The sequence below is a fragment of the Euleptes europaea genome, chromosome 1 (genome assembly GCF_029931775.1).
Source record: "Euleptes europaea isolate rEulEur1 chromosome 1, rEulEur1.hap1, whole genome shotgun sequence".
Classification (NCBI taxonomy): Eukaryota; Metazoa; Chordata; class Lepidosauria; order Squamata; family Sphaerodactylidae; genus Euleptes; species Euleptes europaea.
In genome coordinates this window covers 78,974,835-78,996,154 of record NC_079312.1, presented here as the reverse complement: position 1 = coordinate 78,996,154, position 21,320 = coordinate 78,974,835, and the positions used below count along the sequence as shown (strand labels likewise).

General features: G+C 38.8%; 1 protein-coding gene across 2 annotated transcripts in view; it reads left to right on the top strand.

Annotated features, from left to right (window-relative positions):
* Positions 1–21,320, top strand: part of NSD1 (nuclear receptor binding SET domain protein 1) — a 73,851-nt gene that overhangs the window by 8,370 nt on the left and 44,161 nt on the right. For both annotated transcript variants that reach the window (XM_056852937.1, XM_056852929.1), the window contains exon 3: positions 10,411–10,546. In XM_056852937.1, coding sequence (XP_056708915.1) covers positions 10,411–10,546 — 136 coding nt within the window. The remainder of the gene's footprint in view (positions 1–10,410; positions 10,547–21,320) is intronic.

Sequence of the window (21,320 nt, the reverse complement as noted above, 5' to 3'; positions counted from 1 at the left end):
TGCCCAGATTGTTGTCTAAATTGATTACTTAAAATGATAATTAATTGCAATAATGTCTTTAAAATGTGTTGTGATTTTTTTCTTCTGGATGGGAAATACGAATGTTTGGATTACTTTGCAAACACAAACATATGAGCTAAAGTAAATAGATTACTTGTTGAATTCTTCTTTCTCCATATACATTTAGACATTGCAGAAAGAACCTGTGGGTTAAATGCAGTATGACCTACTGATCACTATTTAGGATCAGTTGAATGCCATACCAGGTTAGTTTTCACGAACAGAGAAAAACTGATAGTGGATGATACCCATTAGTTGGTATAATTCTTCAGTCTATGGTAATTCCATAATATAGTAAGTGCCTATTCTGTCCATTGGTGCTCTGAACTGAACCCACTCAATCTGCCTCCAGTCCCTCAGACCTATCTTCCCCCTAGTCCTTCCCTGTTTCAGCTGTACCCTCCTTCAAAACCTCTCTTAGCAATGATTCCATTACCCATTTCTATCTCTACCAGGCTGACTGGCCTTTGCTGAAACAGAACAAGAGAATATTGGATGAAACGTCATACCTAAGCAGCTTTTCTTTCTTTAAAGCAGATGGGAGAACAGGAAAAGTAGCTTGGGTGCAAGAGGTGTTTGAGCAAATTCCTTTTCTATTTTCTTATTGGGACACTATTGAGTCCTCTGAGGAAACTTGATGGACAGAGTCAGGATCAGGCTCCAAAGAGCTGTATTGCATCCGAATTGGCTGTGATTTGCAAGAGATTTGGGCTTTGAGAGTGTAGTCCAGAGTCTCCTAAAACTGATATAGTTTTCTTGATCCAGATGAACAGTTCATAGATTTATTTCAGAGGCCGGGGTCCATGGCCATATGCATCTTTGCTTGCATCAAAATGTGATGGAATTTGATGGAAATTCAATCTTTCTTCATTTGTTGTTAATAATGTTCTTTGGTCATCTGTGTTTCTTTTGCGTGGCTTGTGTATGTAGGAATGTGTGTGTGTACCCATGTGCATACAAACATGTGGTATAGCGGTTAGAATGTTGGACTAGGATCTGGGAGACCCAGGTTTGAATCTCTATTCTGCCATGGTACCTTACTGATCGACACACTCTCAGACTGACGTACATCACAGGGTTGTTATGAGGATATGATGGAGGATATGAGAACCATGTCATCTATGTTGGGTCTCCATTTGGAAGAAAAGCAGGATATAAAATAAACACATTACTTTGCTACAACTGTGGGGCAAGAGTCAGAGGTGCACTTGCTTGGCAACGGCCCTGCAAGTGGAGTCCAATGTTAAGCCAAACAAAGACTCTCTTAAAAAAAGAAACATAATGCAGTCATGCCCCCAATGTTCTTAGGTTGAGCTAGTCTTCGTCTTTACAATTAGATTCAAGGCCAGTAGCATCTTAGAGACCAGCAAGAGTTTCACGGTATAAGCTTTTAAGAGTCAGAGCTTCATCTACCCCTGCTTCTACAGCATAAGTTCCAGTCAACATAGCTAAAGATGGTCCTTAATAAAATGGCCTGCCTGAGCCTTTCTCCACCTATCCTGTTAGCCATGGGCGTAGACCAAGCATCATGTTTCTTGAAGCAAAGGGTGGAAGGCATTGAATGCCAGACAGACATAGGAAAATCACCATTTTTCCTAGTACCTGATAAATCTAGATACTTGGTCTCACCTGCAGCTTATTTTTATCATCTTGAGTCTATTAATTATAGGAAGGTCTTTACCCTTGCCAGATGCCAGGCCCTACCATCGGCTGTCTTGGAAGGGAAATATAAGAAGATCCCTAGAGCAGAGAGGTTATGTCCGTGTGGAACAGGGGGACATTGAAACCATCCAACATGCACTGATATGTTGCCCATTCTACCACGAAGTTAGATCAAAGTTTATTTCCCCCCTACTTGGTAACTTTCCTAACGAGTCAGTTGAGCTTTTGGCAAAGAAGCTCCTATTAGGAGAAGACCCTCAGCTTATGCTCCAAACTGCCAAGTTCTGCACTGTTGCTATTAAAATACGCAGAGTTTTATTAGAGAATGATTGTTAGAATATTTTACAATGTTATCAATTTTAATATGATAATTTTAACCAGGAGTTGCTTTTATTGACCTTATACCTTTATATGTACAAGCAGTCTGTGATTCTGCAGTGCAAAACTGTTGTGTCTGGAAATTTTGATGTGTTGGCACGTGATTGGTCAGTTGACAGTATTAATAAACTTGACTTGAGAGTCAGAGCTTCATTTGTCAGACACGACAGGCAGAGTTGCTTTGAGTGTCCCCCCCCCCCAAAAAAAAACCTCATCTATTTTCCTGTGGACGTTTTGCTCTAGTTGAGGGAAAACTAAATCTAAAATGAGAAATATTCTGTGAGGGGGGGCATAGAAGATGAACCAAAGCACAGTAGTCTGAACACCTGCAACACACTCTCTAAAAAGCTGGCAATATGTAATTGATTCCAGCTTCTTTAAGATCAAGGAAGATGGTGGAAAAGTGCTAATAAACATGTCACTTTGTACCTACAATCTAGAATGAGGTAGGTTTCCTCATTCTGAATATATCTACATACAAAAGTCCAGAATGTTAAACTCTTTGAAATAACTCATAGCATGAACATGCTAAATATAGTCTAATGTTGGATTGTGCTCTGCTCTGGAACAATGGTGTTGACTTGAAGTCTCTCCCCAATTCAGGTTTTAAATTGTAGTGGATTACTGCACCCTTATAACAGACTTGTAAACTGTTAAGAATGTAAAGGTAAAGGTCCCCTGTGCAAGCACCGGGTCATTCCTGACCCATGGGGTGACGTCACATCTCGACGTTTACTAGGCAGACTTTGTTTACGGGGTGGTTTGCCAGTGCCTTCCCCAGTCATCTTCCCTTTACCCCCAGCAAGCTGGGCACTCATTTTACTGACCTTTGAAGGATGGAAGGCTGAGTCAACCTTGAGCCGGCTACCTGAAACCAACTTCTGTTGGGATCGAACTCAGGTCGTGAGCAGAGCTTGGACTGCAGTACTGCAGCTTACCACTCTGCGCCACGGGGCTCCTTGTAAACTGTTACTCTGGTGTAAATCTCGCTGTAACTCAAGTATGCAAAGGTTGTTTAATATAGCATTCTATTTTCTAGAGCATTTTTGTATTACACTTTTGCCATAATCTCCAATGGAATTCTTTGCTGAAATGCTTCCTGCTCAGAAGGGCTACCCTCTACTTAAGGGAATTGTTTCAGCAGCTGTTGTGTCCAGGTTGCATTCTGGTTCTACCCAAACTGTCACTATGCAAGCACATGGACAGCTTTCTTTTTCAGTGCTATCTGGAAGGCTTCATTTTGGCTGAGAGCCACAGTGAGCTAAAGTTATCATATTTTGTTCTGCAGGATGGCAATAACATTTATGTGGATTCAAGTGTAATATTGTGAACTGATGTTGAACAATTTAAATAAGGACTGTCTTGATAAAATTTCCCCCCGGTTTGGAACAGAGAGATGGTCTTGAATTATTACCTGTGTTTCTCAAATAAATATTTACTTGTTAGTGATCACTATATGCATATAATTAATGACCCCCATATAATATCCAGTTTAGAGGGATGTTGTATACCCTCCTCAGAATTAGAATAGAAGAGTACTCTGGTTGTTTGGAAGGACATTTTTCTTTGTTTCACAGCCACCACCCTAAAAACAAATATTAAGGAGCGACATTATCCAGTACAGTTTTATCCCACTCTTCCTCCAAAAAGCTGAGGGCAGTATACATGGTTCTTAATTCCTTGTCTATGATTTCCCCCTCTTGGTGCTCTGCTCAAATGCCAAACTGAAATGTTCTGTTGCTTGTTTCCCTAATGTGAAAGTAAGGGGCAACCATGACATTAGCTAAATATAGGGTTGCCAACCTCCAGGTGGGGCCTGGAGATCTCCTGCTATTAAATTGATCTCCAGACAACAGAGATCCATTCCCCTGGAGAAAACGGCTGCTTTGGAAGGTGGACTCTGGTATTATATACCCTGCTGAGGTCCCTCCCCTTTCTAAACGGTGCCCTTTCCAGGTTCCACCCCCAAAATCTCCAGGTATTTCCCCACCCAGAGCTGGCAGCCCTAGATACGTATAACAAGCAGGTAAGAGGAAACTGTTTTTGCACTGTGAAGAGTGATAGTGCATTATATTGGAAAGACAGGAAATTTCTGATTTCCATTGCAGTTTAGCAATTAGATTGGGAAGGGGATTACTAGACGCCTTAACAAGTATATGCTACATTCATTTATATCAGAAGGGTTCTTCAGAGGTATAGAAAACGTCATAATTTTTTAGGGTAAACTGAGCCAGATGTAGCAGTGTTCTATGGGAATCAACAAAATATGCATGCTGCTTTTGAGTAACAAATATAAAGATATGAAAAATAGCACCTGGTATCAAGAGTTCCCATTACAATGATATATGTACTACCTCATCCTTAGTATGAATTATATACTACTTTTGTTCGCCTTGTAGTTGCAAGCCTGCTATCCCTCAAACTGTAACTTCCAGTTGTAATGTGGAGATAATAGTAATGACCTATCTTAAACACTATTAAAGCCTTACACTAAACCTAAAGGTAGTTCTTTGCATCCGGTCTGTAGCTTTGATTTAACTTAATTAAAATGTTTGTTGCCAGCAGAAAACGTGCGTGAGCAATAGAGCCACTTACAGTCATTCTCAGAATTGGTAGGGAACTAGTACTTTTTTAATGAGCAAGAAGCATTTCAGTTGTTAATGAGAGAGTAAAAGCTGAAGAAATTATATTCCCTGTAGGCAATTCCACAAAGTGTTAATTTATGCAAATGTGATTTATTTTGCTGCGTCCAGTAGAGCTGAAATCCAGCTTAAATTAGCATTATGAATAGGTAGTTAATAATAATAGTTATTAATAGCCTGGCTATTTCAAATGGAAGATTCTGATTGATATCTGCCTGCCATGATTGTGTACTTTGGGCCCTTTTAGATTACCGTTCTAAACAGGATGTCATCAGTTGTTGGCTCACTGCTGAGTAAAGTGATACAGAGACGGGCGTTTCAAACAGCTCATTTCAATCTGTCTATGAACTGTCTCTAAAGCGCTCTGACCATTTCAAACCACCACTTTTTCTGCGGTGTGTACTTTTTCACACACCCCCATGGTCTGAGATTCACGTTGTAGCGCCATAGTGACCCAGTGCACCCCAATGCTGGTGATATAGTAATTCAGTGCTATATCACCAGCATTCAAATGCATCGGGTTGCTATAGCGGTAATCTCAGAATGTTTAAAAAAAGGGCAAAAAAGAACACACTGCTTAAAAAGGTGGGATAAAAGCAGTCCTTTCAGAAGCGCTCCAGACACTTTAAATAGCAGACTGCAGCGATTCAGAAGCGCAAGGAAGAACTGATAATGGGAGAAAACAATTTCATAAAAAACAGCTGAGCCCCAGCATGCCAATGGGGATACAAGTGGCTTTGTCTGAAAAGGTAAAAAAAAATCCGTTCACAGCCAGGAGCCAAAATGGTTGTGTCTGAAATGACACAAACAATCAATTAGCAACCTGCTGCTCAAATGGATTATAAGGGCAGTTTGAAAGGGGCCTATATCTTTTAATATAATAGGGTGTGTGTGTTGATAACTATGCACTACAGTGAGAACTAGAGAATTAAATGGCATACAGTGTGTGCACAGGAAGTAGGATGTTGGTGAAGTAAATTTTCACTTCTGTACTTGGACGATGGGATAGGCAGTGGGTCTGAGTGGGCCATTGAACACACATGAAGCTGCCTTATCCTGAATCAGACCCTTAGTCCATCAAAGTCAGTATTGTCTGCTCAGACCAGCAGCGGCTCTCCAGGGTCTCAGGCAGAGGTCTTTCACATCACCTACTTGCCTAGTCCCTTTAACTGGAGATGCCAGGGATTGAGCCTGAGACCTTCTGCATGCCAAGCAGATGCTCTACTACTGAGCCACAGCCCCTCCCCAACACCTATTCTTGACCACAAAGTCATTGAATATGTTTAAGGGCATTTCTAGATGTGTTGTTCATTCAGTAAAGTGCACAGATGTTACGTGTTACAGGGCATGCAGGAGTCTTTATTCAAGGTAGCGTCACTTAAAATTGTTTTGTTCAGACAAAATAGTAAACATATTCTGTAATATGTTAATTAAGCATTAGAAGGAAAGGTCACTGCAGTCCAGAGTTACAACCTGCTTCAGTGGATTTAGACAGGTGTAACTGTTTAAGATTCCACTGTTAATGAATTAATTACGTTATTATTAACTTATGTATTAATGTATTAAATACAGGAATATTTAAGAAAACTCATAGACTAACAGAATTTCCTTTGTTTGCTGCAGTTGACTACTTTTTTGACTTGGTTCCCCTCCCTTCTCCTTTATTATCCTCCAATTTTGCCATACAGTATAGTTTCAGTTTATCCACATATTCATTCACAGTGAAGAACCTTTTGTCTCAGTATTCCATACAGAGTATTTTAACTATTATAAGGGTAATAAAGATCCTACTTGCCATTTATACAGTGTCTTTCACTGCAGAGACCTGGTTGGATACAGTATAAGGATTTTGAGTCTTCCCTTCTTTTCTGTCCTGCAGTAGTCATTTTTGATTCAGGGAAAGTTGGTGCCATGGGACCCACGTGGAGTAATAGCTGTGTATGTCAGTAGACTGCAGTGAGGAGAGGGGAAAGGGCAAATATGCTTCTCTCTTCCTCTTCTGTCCAGTGGAGCCCTGTCAACAAAAAATGCAGGAAGAGAGCCACATGGCTGTTAGCTCCACTTGGGTCCAACAACAATGGGGGATAAACTTTCTTGGGGTCAGAAATGGCTGTTGAAGGGAGGGGAAAGCGAGGAAGATCCATGAACATAAAGCTATCTATGTTCATGGGCCTCACTACATTTCCTGGCAGCAAGTTCCACAGTTTAATTATTTGTTGAATAAAGAAATATTTCTTTTTGTCTGTTCTCAATCTATTGTCTGTCAATTTCATTGGTGCCTCCTGGTTCTGGAATTAGATGCTACAGCAGGTGCTTGGTGCGGGTGAAGTAGCCAAATCTCTCCTTGACTTTATTATATTCCTCCAGTACATGTTAGTGAGTGGGCACCCTGCTGTAAAACATTTGATAATTCTTCTGGGTCCCAAAAATTTGCCTAATGGTGAAACATTTTGGGGTGGGGAATCACAATATTAGGAGCCAAGCAGTTGATTAATATTTATTGACATAAAACACCAGCCTTTGAAAAACATTAAAAATTGGATTTTGATCCTGTTACCTCCTTCCAACTGCATCTTCAGCACCCTTAAAAAGCTATTTCTGAGGGCTACAGTAGTGAACAGAACATGGTTCAAGGTGATCAGAGGGTCTGACTGGGAGGAGCTGATGGAAACTGGAGCACCTCCCAGCATTGTATTTTTTGTTGCATGCAGTGGAAATGGAAGTGAAAGGCTGGTAAAATATATACCAGTTTTAAAAGTTTCATTTTGAAATTCGTAACGTCATTTCAGAAGTGAGTATAAATTGCAGGTGAACTAGATTTCAAGGGTTACATGAAGTGTGGAAACCTGGATTTCTGCCAAACACTTGAAATACTGATGAGGGGAGGGTTACTAGAAGATTGCCTTTAGCATGCTGAAATTCTTAATTTTAATGATTGAATGAACTCAGTATAATAAATAAAATTGTTAATAAATTCATTTAAGGTTTGCCTTCATTTGGGTATGAAATCATGTTTTTCAAAGTTTAGTTTAATAAAGCTGTTTTAGAAAAGACATGTCTTGATTGTGGGTATATGCACTAGGGGTGTGCATTTGGGTGTGCCGAACTGGAGCAAAAAAAGAAAAGAAAATCTTATTCAAAAAAGGTGAAAAGTTGCAGCTTTTTCGGCTCCTTTCAGACAGCTCCTTAAAGCTCTTTAAATTTTAAAGAGCTGCCGAACCCACTGTTGCCCAATTTGTGCGAGATGTTTTAATGATGTGAACCTCTCTGAGCCCGGCCTCAGCTGGGAAAGAGCAGTATAGAAATCCATAAATAAGTTTCCAAACACACAGGCAAACCATGGCTTAGAACTACTTATGTTTTTCATCTGATCCGTAAACCATGATGTTAGAATGGCATGACACTTCTAGTTTCCCACCTGTTTCTTTGGTGTAGTTACCTCTGGAGGCAGACCTATGGTTCTGATAATGTTCTATGGACTTAGATGTTACACCAGCTATCATTAACCTTAGTTAACCAAGGTTTGCCTTGGTGTCTGCACTGCACCATTTTCTTTAGTGACTTTACAAGTCGCTTAAAATGGAAGTTTTTGAATGACATTTGAAACAAATTGAAAATACCCTGTAATTTATAAAGTAGTAAAATTAAACATGCAATTTCCAGTTTTTGAAAATTATATATTACTCTGCATCTTTATGGCTTTGTACCTTAAACAATGCCCATTTTTTAAACAAGATGCAATAAAATGACGAAGGATGCTTTGAATCTTTGATTTTGGGATGGAGTGAAGAGAATAAACATGTAATGTCAATGCACAGACTTAAATCCTTCATTGATGGTGAGTGGTGGGGAGGATCTTGGGAAGGGGAATATATAATCACAACCATTTATGCTTGAGACAATGGTTTATAGGTGGCTTCAAATTCTGCTAGCGTTTTCTGGACATAACTTAATTTTGAGATTCTTTAAAATAGTCTTGTCATAACCCTCTGTGGAAAATCTTGTCTGGGATCCAAATAGACCTACTCTGGAAAGTTCTCCATCTTTTGTGGGTGCCTTTTCATGGGCTGGGAGTAATGGGAAGAGATGGCTGAAAAATCCCTCTGCATTTGAATTCTCTCCTTGTCTTGAGATGAATGAAAATCAGAATAAAGCAGTAATACATATTGAAATATTAACATTAGTTCGAATACTTTTTATTATGACTTGTGGGAATGGCATAATGTTGTATAGCATTCATACCTCGGTTCACTTTTGAAGGTTTGCAGTTCTGTGCCAAATTGTGGCATGTTGCTCATAAGTGAGTAAAGGGTGTAGGTGTTTGCAGTGAATGGCTGTGTCTGGGAACCAGGAGAATACACCTTTTTGAAAGCAAAGTGGTAAAGTGAATCATACCTTAGTAGATACCTATTTATCTATGCTGTTGCTCTGTAAAACTAATTATTCTTGTTAACAAGTATTAATATTGGGAGGAAAGGCAGGAATTTATGGTGGAATCAGACAAGCTCCTGTCTTTGCCCCTACCACAGCAAGTCTTAGTGGTTGAAAACCTAGAAAAATGGGAAGACGCCAGATGCTCAGGAGTAAATTTGCAGACAAGATGGAAAGGTAGTTGTGGAGAGAAGTCACAGGAACTGAGAGCCACAACCTGTTGGTCTGATAAGAGTTGGAAGATGATCTGGAAGTATTTATAGCTAGTCAGGGTCGACAGAAGCCAAATGAGTGGGGGTGCACAAAGATAGGCAGTTAAAGGGACAGTCTCTGGGTATTGAGAAAAACCGTAAGATAGTCTTGTCCTGTTCTCTCTCCCCCCCCCCACCCCTGGGCAAGGCTTAAGGCAATGGGACTCAACTGGCTTATTTTCTGAGCTGGAGATGTGGTGAAATGGTAGACGTTTCCTGGTTAAAGCGAATTCTATTCTTTGTCGCAACACTCAGAAATTCCCCTTGTTTCTGAATAGGATTTGCCCAGGTTCTGGTTTCAGGTTTAGCAAAATTAGGGTTTTTCCTTGACATAAAAGAGCAGCCCTTGCAGTTAAATAAGTGCACAAAATTGTGATTGTCTTAAAAGGTAATTATTGTATCGAACTAGTAGCGATACTTTGCCCGTGGCTCCTTGATAGGCTAGATGTGGGGAAGAGCTGTAGGTGCTTGTGGGACCTGAAAATTGGAGGCTTATATGTCTAGTAATTAATTATAAGATTTTAACTAATCATTTGCCTTTTAGCGGTGTTTTAGCATGCAATGTGAAAAAATTGCACATTTACCACCATTTACATTTTTCATTTAGATGAAATTGCAATAATAGAGCTGTTTTAGATTGTAAAAGAAGTGTAAAAATTAGAGTTTGTAAATTTATAAATGTCAAATTTTGCTTACAGGTTAACAAACAAGAGTAAACCTTTCATTATTAAAATGAAAAATGATGTATAATTTTTTTCAAAGCCTATTTAAAGTAACTCACTAGAACTAAATAACTTCCAAAATGTGGATATTTAATTTGCTGTCCTTCCAATTAATCAGTTGAAATAAATAGATTAAAATTAACTGTACTAGTAATTCATGACTCTTGTGTGTAGGAAATGAGAAAAATATTTGTGGGTTGTTCATAAAATATACGTATGTGAACTCCCAGTTGATATTCACAACTTTTCCTCTCCTCTTTTAAGGGTCGCACCAAGAAGAAACCTATTCCTGTGAAGTATGAAGCTGGAGATCTTGTATGGGCAAAGTTCAGTAGACGTCCATGGTGGCCCTGTAAAATTTATCACGATCCTATGTTAGATACGCATACAAAAATGAAAGGTAATGTATGTAGACATTATAGGACTCCACATTGTTAATGCTTCTCTGGTCTGCATTATTAATTACAAATTCTGCCTTATTGACTATGCATGGCGTTTTCCTTATAACCTACATTGAGTGAGTATCTTTTTATCTGCTGTGGTTTTTAGAAAAACTTGAAAAATATAAGTAATAACAACTATTTGGTTAACAGCTCCCTTCCTTATTTCTAGTAAATTTGAAGTCTGATCATCTTCATGAATCTCTTTTGTTATTTGTACAAAAGTACAGTTAGCATCACTGATGAGCAGGATGTGTTTCTGTACTCATTCTGCATTGTCACTCACACAGTAGAACATATTCCCAGTGGCTGAGTGGAAATACCAACAGCCAAATATTTAATCACATCATTCCAAAACTGGATTCCAATTTTTTCCCAAATGTGTCTAAAGCTTGTCTTCTGCAAGCAGTATGTTCCTCAAAAGCTAAATTTACCAGTTTTGCCACCCAAGTTTGGATTTACGGTGGAGAATGAAAGGGCTTGGCTTTCTAAACTTGTAGTACCAGTAGTCTGGCAAAAAACATAGCATGGCGGAGGCAAACTTGTTGAGACATGGCAAGTGCCCATGCTCCTGTATAACCAGGTACTAATACTGCAATCCTAAGAACACTTTCCTGGGAGTAAGCCCCCTTGAATAGATCTGAGTAGACCTGCCTAGGATGGCACTGAAAGTTTTTAATTCCAAGGATCAAGAAGAATTTAAAATAAAACTAATCTGCTTCACCATCCCTTACCAAAACATTCCATCATCATAACATGCTGGTGAGATGAGCCTCATTTTTTCACTTGCTGAAGTTGTTAATTTTTTCTCCTACTTCACACTAGAGCCAGAGGGAAATCAATGAATATAGGTGATGGGCTAGGACGTAACTGGTCCAGCCCATAGAGAATAACTATTAGCTGCCACCAGATGGTTTTTTAGCCTTTTTATCTCCATTCTAGACACTTGGTCATGGGATGGAACAAACATCAGAATGGTGGAGTACACACTTGCCTGTATCAACATGAGGAACAAACCTCCTTAGATCAAAAGAGATGACATCTTTGGTGGGCAAAAGTCCTGCTTTTTAGTCTGAGGGGATTGAAGGTGGAAGGACTGGTCAGAGCCCATGTCCAGTGGGAGAATTTTTTTGCCATAGTCCGATGGTATGAAACTGAATCTACTTTTGGGCAAGACTGGTACCAGTTGGGGTCTGCTGCCTCTCAGTTGGGAACCCCTTACTCAGGCTGAGGTATTTGAAGATTCTTATAAAGGGAGAGATTATATGAACTCCTTTACCTGGGTGACAGGAATTACTACCATTCATGTTATACTGAACAGGTTAGTTTACCAAAGGGATGTAGAGACATGTCAACATCTCAGTTTCTGGCTCCAAAGGGAAGCTTTGGTTGCATAGACAGATTTTGAGCTCACTTGCATCTTATTGAATCTAAATTTAGTACATCCTCTTTCATTAAGAAATGAAATAGAGGAACTGTAGTTTTAGATAAGATATCAAGCATCCCCAAACAGTGGCCTTTGCCGAAATCGAGTAGGCAAAAGTGATTAGTAAAGGTGATTGCTAATGAAAGGTATACATTTGATTGCAGAAAGCTCCTGATTGTTCTTCCGGACAATTTGGAAAGGGCTGAATTGCTACAGTGGATTTATTGTCTTTTGTTATTTATGCACTACTTTCAAGATTTTTTTTAAACTTGCCTTTCTAAACACTATTTTTTAAAAGATATTTTATTAACATTTTAAAAATAAAAAGATAACAAACATATACATACACTTCCATTCATACATTTTGCGCTTACTTCAGGAATCAGTTTACATAAACATTGTTCTATTGCAGGGGTCGGAAAACCGCGGCTCCTGAGCCGCATGCGGCGCTTTGGCCTGTTGAGTGCGGCTCTCCGAACTTGGTTCGGAGCCCCTGCTCTTGCGCCCACTCGCGCCGGCAGCTGGGCTGCGGAGCCGGCGCGCCTGAGAGAGCGCGAGAGAGCAGGCGAGCGGGCGCGCTGTCTCTCCCCCCCCCTTCGCCGTGGAGAATGGCCGGGTCCCCCTTTCCCTTGCCCTCAATGGTTGGGAGGCTAAAGTCAATCTCGGTAACAAATTCATCTTTATTACTGCTATTCTGCCCATCCATGACAGATTCAACTTAGTCCATCTTTCTAAGTAATTTTGTATTGTCAGCCACGTTTTTTGATAATTGTCTTTTATCAATGTGTGATTTTTCCCAGTAAGATAGATTCCCAAATACCTTACTGGTTCTTCTGTAACTTTGCATCCTGTCAACTGTTGGATATTTTGCTTCTCAAAATTGTCCTTGTTTTCTAAAATAATCTTCGTCTTATTTTTATTTATGTTATATCCAGATAGTTCACCATATTTTTCAATTTCTTTCATGAGATGTTCTATTGATTCTGCCGGTTCTTCCAAAGTTAAGACCACGTCATCAGCATAACACTTTAATTTGTACTCCTCGCCGGAGGTCTTCAGACCAGCAATTTTTTCATCTTGTCTTAATCTAGTAGCTACTACTTACAAAGCCATGTTAAACAAAAGTGGAGATAATGGACATCCTTGTCTAGTGCCTTTATTAATTTCAAATTTTTCAGATAGCTTCCCATTAATCACTAATCTTGCTGATTGTCTTTGGTATATGCTCTGGATCCATTGTATATATTTATTGCCACAGTTCAAACTTTCGATAGTCTTTAGTAAAAAGTCCCATTGGATGTTACCAAATGCTTTTTCTGCATCTAGCAAAATAAAATGCTTTGCATTTCCTCTGTTTTACATGTTCTATGGCATTAATGATGAAACGCACATTGTCCTGCATAAGTCTTTTTGGAACAAAACCAGTTTGATCAGGGTGTATGATTTGACCTATTTTCTTTTTTAATCTTTCAGCCAAGATAGAAGCAAATATTTTGTAATCCATGTTTAGTAAAGATATCGGTCTATACGAAGCAGGCAATTGTGGATCATTTCCTTCTTTGTGAATTAATGTGATATGCACTTCTTGCCACGATATCGCCCTTCCGGATCTTTAATCTCAGTGTTTATTTGGAGATGTGGATTTCTTAAATAGACCACCACTCCTTTTTTCTTTTCCTTTGCCAATGCGATGATTGCATGTCCTAATCTTTTATTCTTTAATAAAAAGAAATCTAATTCCTTTACTTAGTAAGATTTGCCTAAGTTGGTTGAATTCCTTTCTTTTTTCCACTACTGAACTCGGTAAGTCTTGAAAGATCTGAATTCTTTTGCCTTTGTATTCCAATGGTTTGTCTCTTTGTAGTCTTAATATCGAATCTTTCTATCGAATCTTTTGTTGTGTTCTGCATAAATCTCACAAGGATCTCTTGGAAGATTATTTCTTGCTGCGTATCTTGAGTTAATTCTGTAAATATTGTAAATTAAGCAAGGTTCTTCTTCCAGCTGTAAGTAATCTTGAATCAATTCTGTGAAACTTTGTAGTAAATTGTCTTTCCCAAAGTCCTCTTCAAGAGCTCAAAATCTCAGGTTGGCTTCTCTGTTCTGGATCTCTAAAATATCAATTCTTGGATCAGCTTTGTTCTTCCAAACTTCGTGTTCTTGTACAGTATCAGAAATCTGCTAGTTAGATATTTTCAGGTCTTTGATGCTTTCAGCATTCTTTGCTATCTTAACTTTGATTTCTGAAAGAGATGTTCTTGTTTCAAGTTTGAAGGATTGTAGTTCTTCTTTTAATCTGCTTTCTAGTCCCGCCAGCTGTGGCATAAGTTGTTCGACCACTGCTTTTGCCACCGCATTGGTCATTGCTTCCGATGGTTGACCTTCCAGCTTTTCTTCAGTGGCTGATTTATCTTTTTTATTGGCCTTGCCTTTTCTCTTTGTGTCTTGTTGTCACTTCTTCTTTTTTTAATAATTTTTTTAAATTTTCTATTATAATTTCATACATTTCATTAACTTTGTATACAGATTTTTCTACCAAAATAAAAAGCCATAAAATTCTACCTAGATTTTCTTCTAACTTCCCCTCTCCCCTCTTCTGTTACTACCAAACCTCTGTTATCTTCTTTGCAATATTTATCTAATTCATTTATAACATATTTATATTCATTCTTATTTCTTATTTTCTTTTCCCCTTTAACAATATAATAGTATTATTCTTGACTGTTGAATTAGATTAATTCATAACCTTTAACATCATTCATATTAAGTTCCCTATCACAATATATCATCCATGCCTCCCACTCCTTCACAAAATCTTCATTTTCATTTTGATTTACCAACGCTGTTAATTTTGCCATTTCTGCTAATTCAAACATTTTATTTATCCAGTCAACTTTGTCCGGTATCTCGGACATTTTCCATTTGGCTGCATGGACCAGTCTTGCAGCTATAGTGGCATATAGTAAAAACGTTCTTTGTGTTAAAATATGTCCTGGTATGATGCTTAGTAACATCATCTCCGGTGTTTTAGGGATGTTTTGTTGTAAAATTAACCGTAATTCATTATAAATCATATCCCAAAAGTTTTTAGCTTTATCACAGAGCCACCAAATATGATGAAAAGAACCAACTTTCTCCTGACATTTCCAACAGTTTGGTGACATTGTACTATACATTTTCGATAGTTTTTTCGGTGTTAAATACCATCTGTATATCATCTTGTAAATATTCTCCTTAAGTAGTTGTGAACGAACATTTTTCATGTCCCTTGACCATAATCTTTCCCACCATGATAGGGGAATATTGTGTCCAATTGTTTGTGCCCAAGTTATCATTGTTGGTTTAATTCTTTCTTGTTCCGTATATATTAACAGCAAAAGTTTATACATCTTTGAAATTAAATGATCCGTATTGTCCAGTAAAGTTTGTTGAAAAGTTGATTTTTCTTTGAGAAATCCCTTTTTCAAATCTTGTATCTATACAGATTTTATTTGTTGATATTGAAACCAAGTTAGTTGGTCTTTGATATCTTCAAAATCTTTTAGAGCACATTTTTTATCCTCCCATTTCAGAAGGTCTTGATATGTTAAAAATTGAGATGGTCTTAATGGTTGTAATGTTAACATTTCTTGTGAGGAGATCCAGAGCGGTGTCTTAGTTTCTAACAGATGTTTATATCTTAGCCAGATTTTTATCAAAGATGATTTAATAATATGATGTTGAAATGCCATTTGACTTTTTAATTTATCATACCACAAATATCCATGCCATCCAAATCTATTTTCAAAGCCTTCTAAGTCCAATAAACGTCTATTTTTCAATAAAATCCAGTCTTTTAGCCATACCAAAGTAGAAGCTTCCACATACAGTTTAAAATTTGTAAGGGCGAAACCTAGGTATTTATATGCAATTCTGGGTTTTTTTCCTTGCCAGACAAAATTCAACAAGTCCTTCTTCCATAATTCAAAATATTTCATTTGGGTAATTATAGGTAAATTCTGAAACAAAAACAACATCCTTGGTAATACATTCATTTGAATTACTGAAATACGTCCCAGTAAGGAAATGTTTTTATTAGACCACAATATCATATCTTTTTTAACTACCTCCCAAAGTTTAAGATAGTTATTTGTTAATAAGTCTTTGTTTTTATTTGTAATCCAAATTCCCAGATACTTTACTTTATTTGTTTTCTCCCATCTAGAAATAGTCATGAATTCCTCCTGTTCTTTTTTAGGGAGATTCTTAAATAGTATCTGGGTCTTGTCTTGATTAATCTTAAATCCTGAAACTTCTCTATATTGTTTCAATATTTCCATCAAATTATTTATGGAGTGATTTGGGTCATCCAGAATAAGCAATAAATCGTCTGCAAAAGCACGCAATTTATACTCTTGCTTATTTATTTTTAAACCGCGGATTGCCTCCATTTCACGTATTTTACTGCAGAGAATTTCCAAGGTCAAAATAAATAACAAAGGAGAAAGTGGACAGCCTTGTCTGGTTCCTTTTTGTATATCGCAGTTGGCTGAAATCGATTCATTTACTAATATCTTGGCTTTTTGGACTTTGTAAATAGCTTCAATCCCTGTTCGAAATCTAATTCCAAAGTTCATCATTTCCAAAACTTTTTTCATAAACTCCCATGAAACCATATCAAAAGCTTTTTCTGTATCCAGGAAAATAGGTGCCACTTTGTGTTGGTTGTTTTGTTCATAATATTCTATCGCATTCAATAGTGTCCTCAGGTTATCCTTTATTTACCTTCCAGGTATAAAGCCCGCCTGATCCTCATGTATCAAAGTTGTTATAATTTGCTTTAATCTAGTAGATAATATTGAAGCATTAATTTTATAGTCCACATTTAATAGGGAAATTGGCTTGTAGTTAGTTACTTTCTCTGGGTCTTTTCCTTCTTTATGGATAAGTGATATGAAGGCATGAGACCGCGTTTCAGGAGCTTGACCCGTTTGTAGTATTGAGTTACATACCTTCAAGAGAGGATTCTTCAAGTCATCTTTAAATAATTTAAAAAACATAGCCGTAATACCATCAGGGCCTGGTGTTTTATCAGTCTTTTGTTTAGATATTGCTTCATCAAGTTCGGTTACTGTTATTAAATCATCCATCACCTTATGTTGTTCAGAAGTTAACTTGTTGATATTTATATTATTCAGAAATTTGTCCATCTTTTTGCCAGAAATCAAGACTCTTTGGTACAATTTAGAGTAAAATGATTCAAATTCTCTCTGTATATCAGTCGTTGTATAAACCGGTCCTTTTGTTTGTATTTTATCTATTATCTTCTTTTGTGTAGAGTCTCTCAATTGACTAGCAAGAAGCTTCCCTGGTCGATTTGCATGTTCAAAATAGATCTGCTTTGCATATTTCAAATTTTTATTCATTTCTTCCATCACTACTAAACTAAGCTGGTGCTTCACCCTCTTTATTTTCTGAGTAATTTCAGTTCTTTTATCTTCAGCTGATTCAAAAACTAGTTGTTGTTCCAAATTTTGCAATTCCCAAAGTATTTCATTTGTTTGCTGTAGCTGTTTTTTCCTCCATGCCGTATTTTCTGTATCATAAATCCTCTCAAAACAGCTTTGAAAGCATCCCAAACTGTGTTTAAACTTGTCTCTCCATTCATGTTAATCTCAAAAAAATCTTTTAATAGCTGATGTATTTCCTTTTTGATATTTTCATCTCGAAGCAATCTGTCATTTAGCCTCCATCTAAATGCTTGTCTGTTATTCCATTGAAAAGAAACCGGATTGTGGTCAGAGAAAGTCCTTGGTAGTATTTGTACCTTGCGGAGTTGTGTAAATACTGATTTACTTCCCCATATCATGTCAATCCGAGAGTGTGAGTTATGTCTTGCGGAATAGTACGTATATTCTTTTGACGTCGTATTAATTGTTCTCCAAATATCTTGAATTTTAAATTCCTCTGCTAATTGGAAAAAAGTTTTAGGAAGAGTGCCTTCTTTGTCATCTTTGGCCATTGATTTTTTGTCAATCGCACAATCCATAACTCCATTAAAATCTCCCAAAAGTAATATTTGTTCTTGGGCATACTGTTGTAAATATCATGCAGTTGTTTATAGAATTGTGCTTTGCCTTCATTTGGTGCGTAGATCCCTACCACCAATGTTTTTTTTGCCTAAGACCTTAATCCTCACCATTAAAATTCTGCCCTCTTCATCTTTATATACAAATTCTGGTAATAAAGAAGGGTGTGCATATATAACTAGTCCTTTAGTCTTTGTCTTAGATGAGGCAATGAAGCTTTGTCCCAAAAAATTTCTTTCTAGATATTTCTTGTCTTTTTTTGCAATATGTGTTTCCTGTAAACAGATCAGAGAATACCTTTGTTGTTGTAAAAATTTAAAGATCCGTCCTCTTTTCACTTTTTCATTCAGTCCATTCACATTCCATGAAATAACTTTAGCCATGTTGTCAAAATGTTAAATTTTAAAATCCACCTACAGCCCCTTGCTATGATTCCTCTTCTTCTTCTTGACTAGAGTCATGCTGCTGTCCTGTCTTGGATCCCTCCAATTCTCTCCTGTACTTTCTCAAAAATTTCCCAACATCTTCTTTAGTTGTTATGGTAAATTTCACTTCTTTATAAGTGAAAGTTAATCCTTGTGGTAACAACCACCTATATTTTATTCCATTTTTTCTCAAAGTTGCTGTAAAATCCTTGAACATTGCCCGTTTAGTCATCAAGTGTCTTGGAATGTCCTTTAGAAGTATCAAAGGATTACCAGCCAGAATTATTGGGTCTTTATAGTGATATTGCATCATCATGTCTTTCATTCTGATATCATAAAAAGATATCATTACATCTTTTGCCTTTGCTCTCTTTAAATTCGGAGGTAAGGGCATTCTATAGATTTTATTAACAGCAGTGTCCATGTCTTGTTCTTGTATATGGAACATAGCTGCTAGCTCTTTTATCAGTGATTCTCTGGTGGTACCACAATCTTCAGGTAAATTTCTAATGCGTAAATTAGGCTCTCTGACTTCCAGGTCCATCATTGCCAATTGGTCTTTTGTAGTTTCCTCCTGTAATTGCAATGTATCCAGTTGTTTATCATGGGTTTCTATTTTCTTTTTGACTTCTTTGTGTTCTTCTGTCATTTTCTTGGCTGAAATATCCATTGCCTTCATGTCAGTTTGTCGTGTTGTCATCTGTGTCTTCATCTCTTGGACTTCTTTTGTGACATTGTCTATTTTTCCAGCCAGCAGTTCCGTTTGCTGTGTCATTTGTTTTTCCATTAGTTTAGTAAAAGTCTCTGTCTGCTTGGCCAAAAGATCTTGCATTTTCTTATCCTGTTTGTCCATAGCTGAGTCTGCTGAAGGCTTTGGTACTGCTGGGCTATGCAAGGATCCCGAACGTTGCCTTGGTGCAGACATACAAATTAGCAGATCTTAATATAAATGTAATAGCGGTGCCATTCGACTCAATATATAGAATTCCAGTTAAGGATGGTCCTCCCACCTGTTTCGCTTTGTTTTTATAATTTTTGGCTTCCAGCTTTTATAGAAAAAATGAGTTTTAAAATTTTCTATACCATAGAGTATAGGGACACTCTAGGTCGGCTTCTAGGACAGGAAATAGGAAGTACCGCGGACCTTCTGTCTCCTCCTTTCTATGCTCTTGCCAGTCGGATGTGTTTACCAGTTGCAATAGGAGGGCACTTCCGGTCCTTCGGTATCGCTTTGCAGCCGGCGTTTCCAGTCCACAGCCAGTGTCCTGACTCTAAGTCAGTGGTTCTCAACCTTTTTCGAGTTGCGACCCCCTTTTACAATTGCCAAGTAACCTGCGACCCTCGTCACATTTGCATAAATTTGCATAAATTACATTTTCAATAGGATAAAGAAAACACATTTGTTTTTTTGGCAGTCCAGGGTATCCATATATATAATTACTTTAAATTTTAAAGTTTAAAACAAACAAGCAAACGGTACTACCACCTGTTGTGCAGCGACTGTGACTGTGGCACGGCAACTTTTCCTGGCACGGAGGAAAGAGTGCCTCTGAGCATTCACTGCGTTCCTTGTTCTCCCCTCTCTCCCCAAAAACTCTTCCAAGCAGGCCGGGGCTCTCGCGAGGAAACCCCCTCTCTTGTGACTGGGACACTGCTTGTGCACAGAACTGCAGTTATCCCTCAAAGCGGATCTCCGTTTAATCACCTCATGAGAGCGAAGGGCCAGGAAAGAGCCGAGGGCCACTTATCCCGCTCGGACTTTTCGTGCCTTTTTCTCCCCTCCGCCAGTCACCGCTCCTTCTGCGCCTCACCGAACCTGCGCGCTCGAGGGGGAAATCCCGAACTGCGCATGCACCTCGACTCTCTCCCCCTTGGCCTGGCCAGAGCGGAACTGATGACTCATGGCAGAGCGGAACTGATGACTCAGGGCAGAAAAGCGAAGCCACAGTACAGACATGCGCACTTGGATTCCAGGCTGAAGCTCCTGCCCCACCCGAGCGCAGCTAAAAGTAAAAACAACGTGGCTGTAGCAGCCTCAAGGGGGACCGCCCTCTTCTCCTCTGAGACCTGAACTGGCTGAGCCAGGGGAGCTTCCTCAGCCTCCCACACATCCTGCCGCATCATCCGCCCGACGCAGGTGCGACCGCGCCCAGGGCTGGCCCGCGCGCCTCTCAGCTGGGCAGCGGGGCTACAGCTGGTGTGCAGCGGCACACCGCCGCGTCTCTGCAGCTCGGCTCCTTCTGGCTGTCGGTCGGCCAGTTCCTCACCTCTCTGCTTGGGGTCTTCCCTGCCCTCGTGGAGGATCAGGGTTACAGGGCATCTGGGTTAGTCCTGGACAGCCCGGGATGGGGGCTGTCCCAGGACAGTGGCGGCGACCCCCCAGAAAACACTTCACGACCCCCTTAGGGGTCCCGACCCCCAGGTTGAGAACCACTGCTCTAAGTAATGGCGCAGTTGAACAGTTTTCCTCTAGGAAGCCATTACAAAAGGGTGGGATTTCCTCTTCCTTCTCCAGATTTTCTCGTTATTTCATTGGAGGTCAGTACATCAATTCAGAAAATATTGTTTACTTTGTATTGTTTAGTCTAGCTCCGGTTCAGTTTTTAAGAATTTTCCACCGCTTTTATCCAAAGTTTGTTAACATCCAAAGTTCAAAATAATATATTTAAGTGGGAGGCAAGGTTCTCCTTGTGGTTTTATTATATTTCAACTGATTCCGAGTAGAAATGCAGAGAGATTCTTTGTACTCACTAGAACTTCAGAGGGTGAGGCTTTCGTTCCTTTAAATCAGTTAGTTGGGTGGTAATGGGTAGGA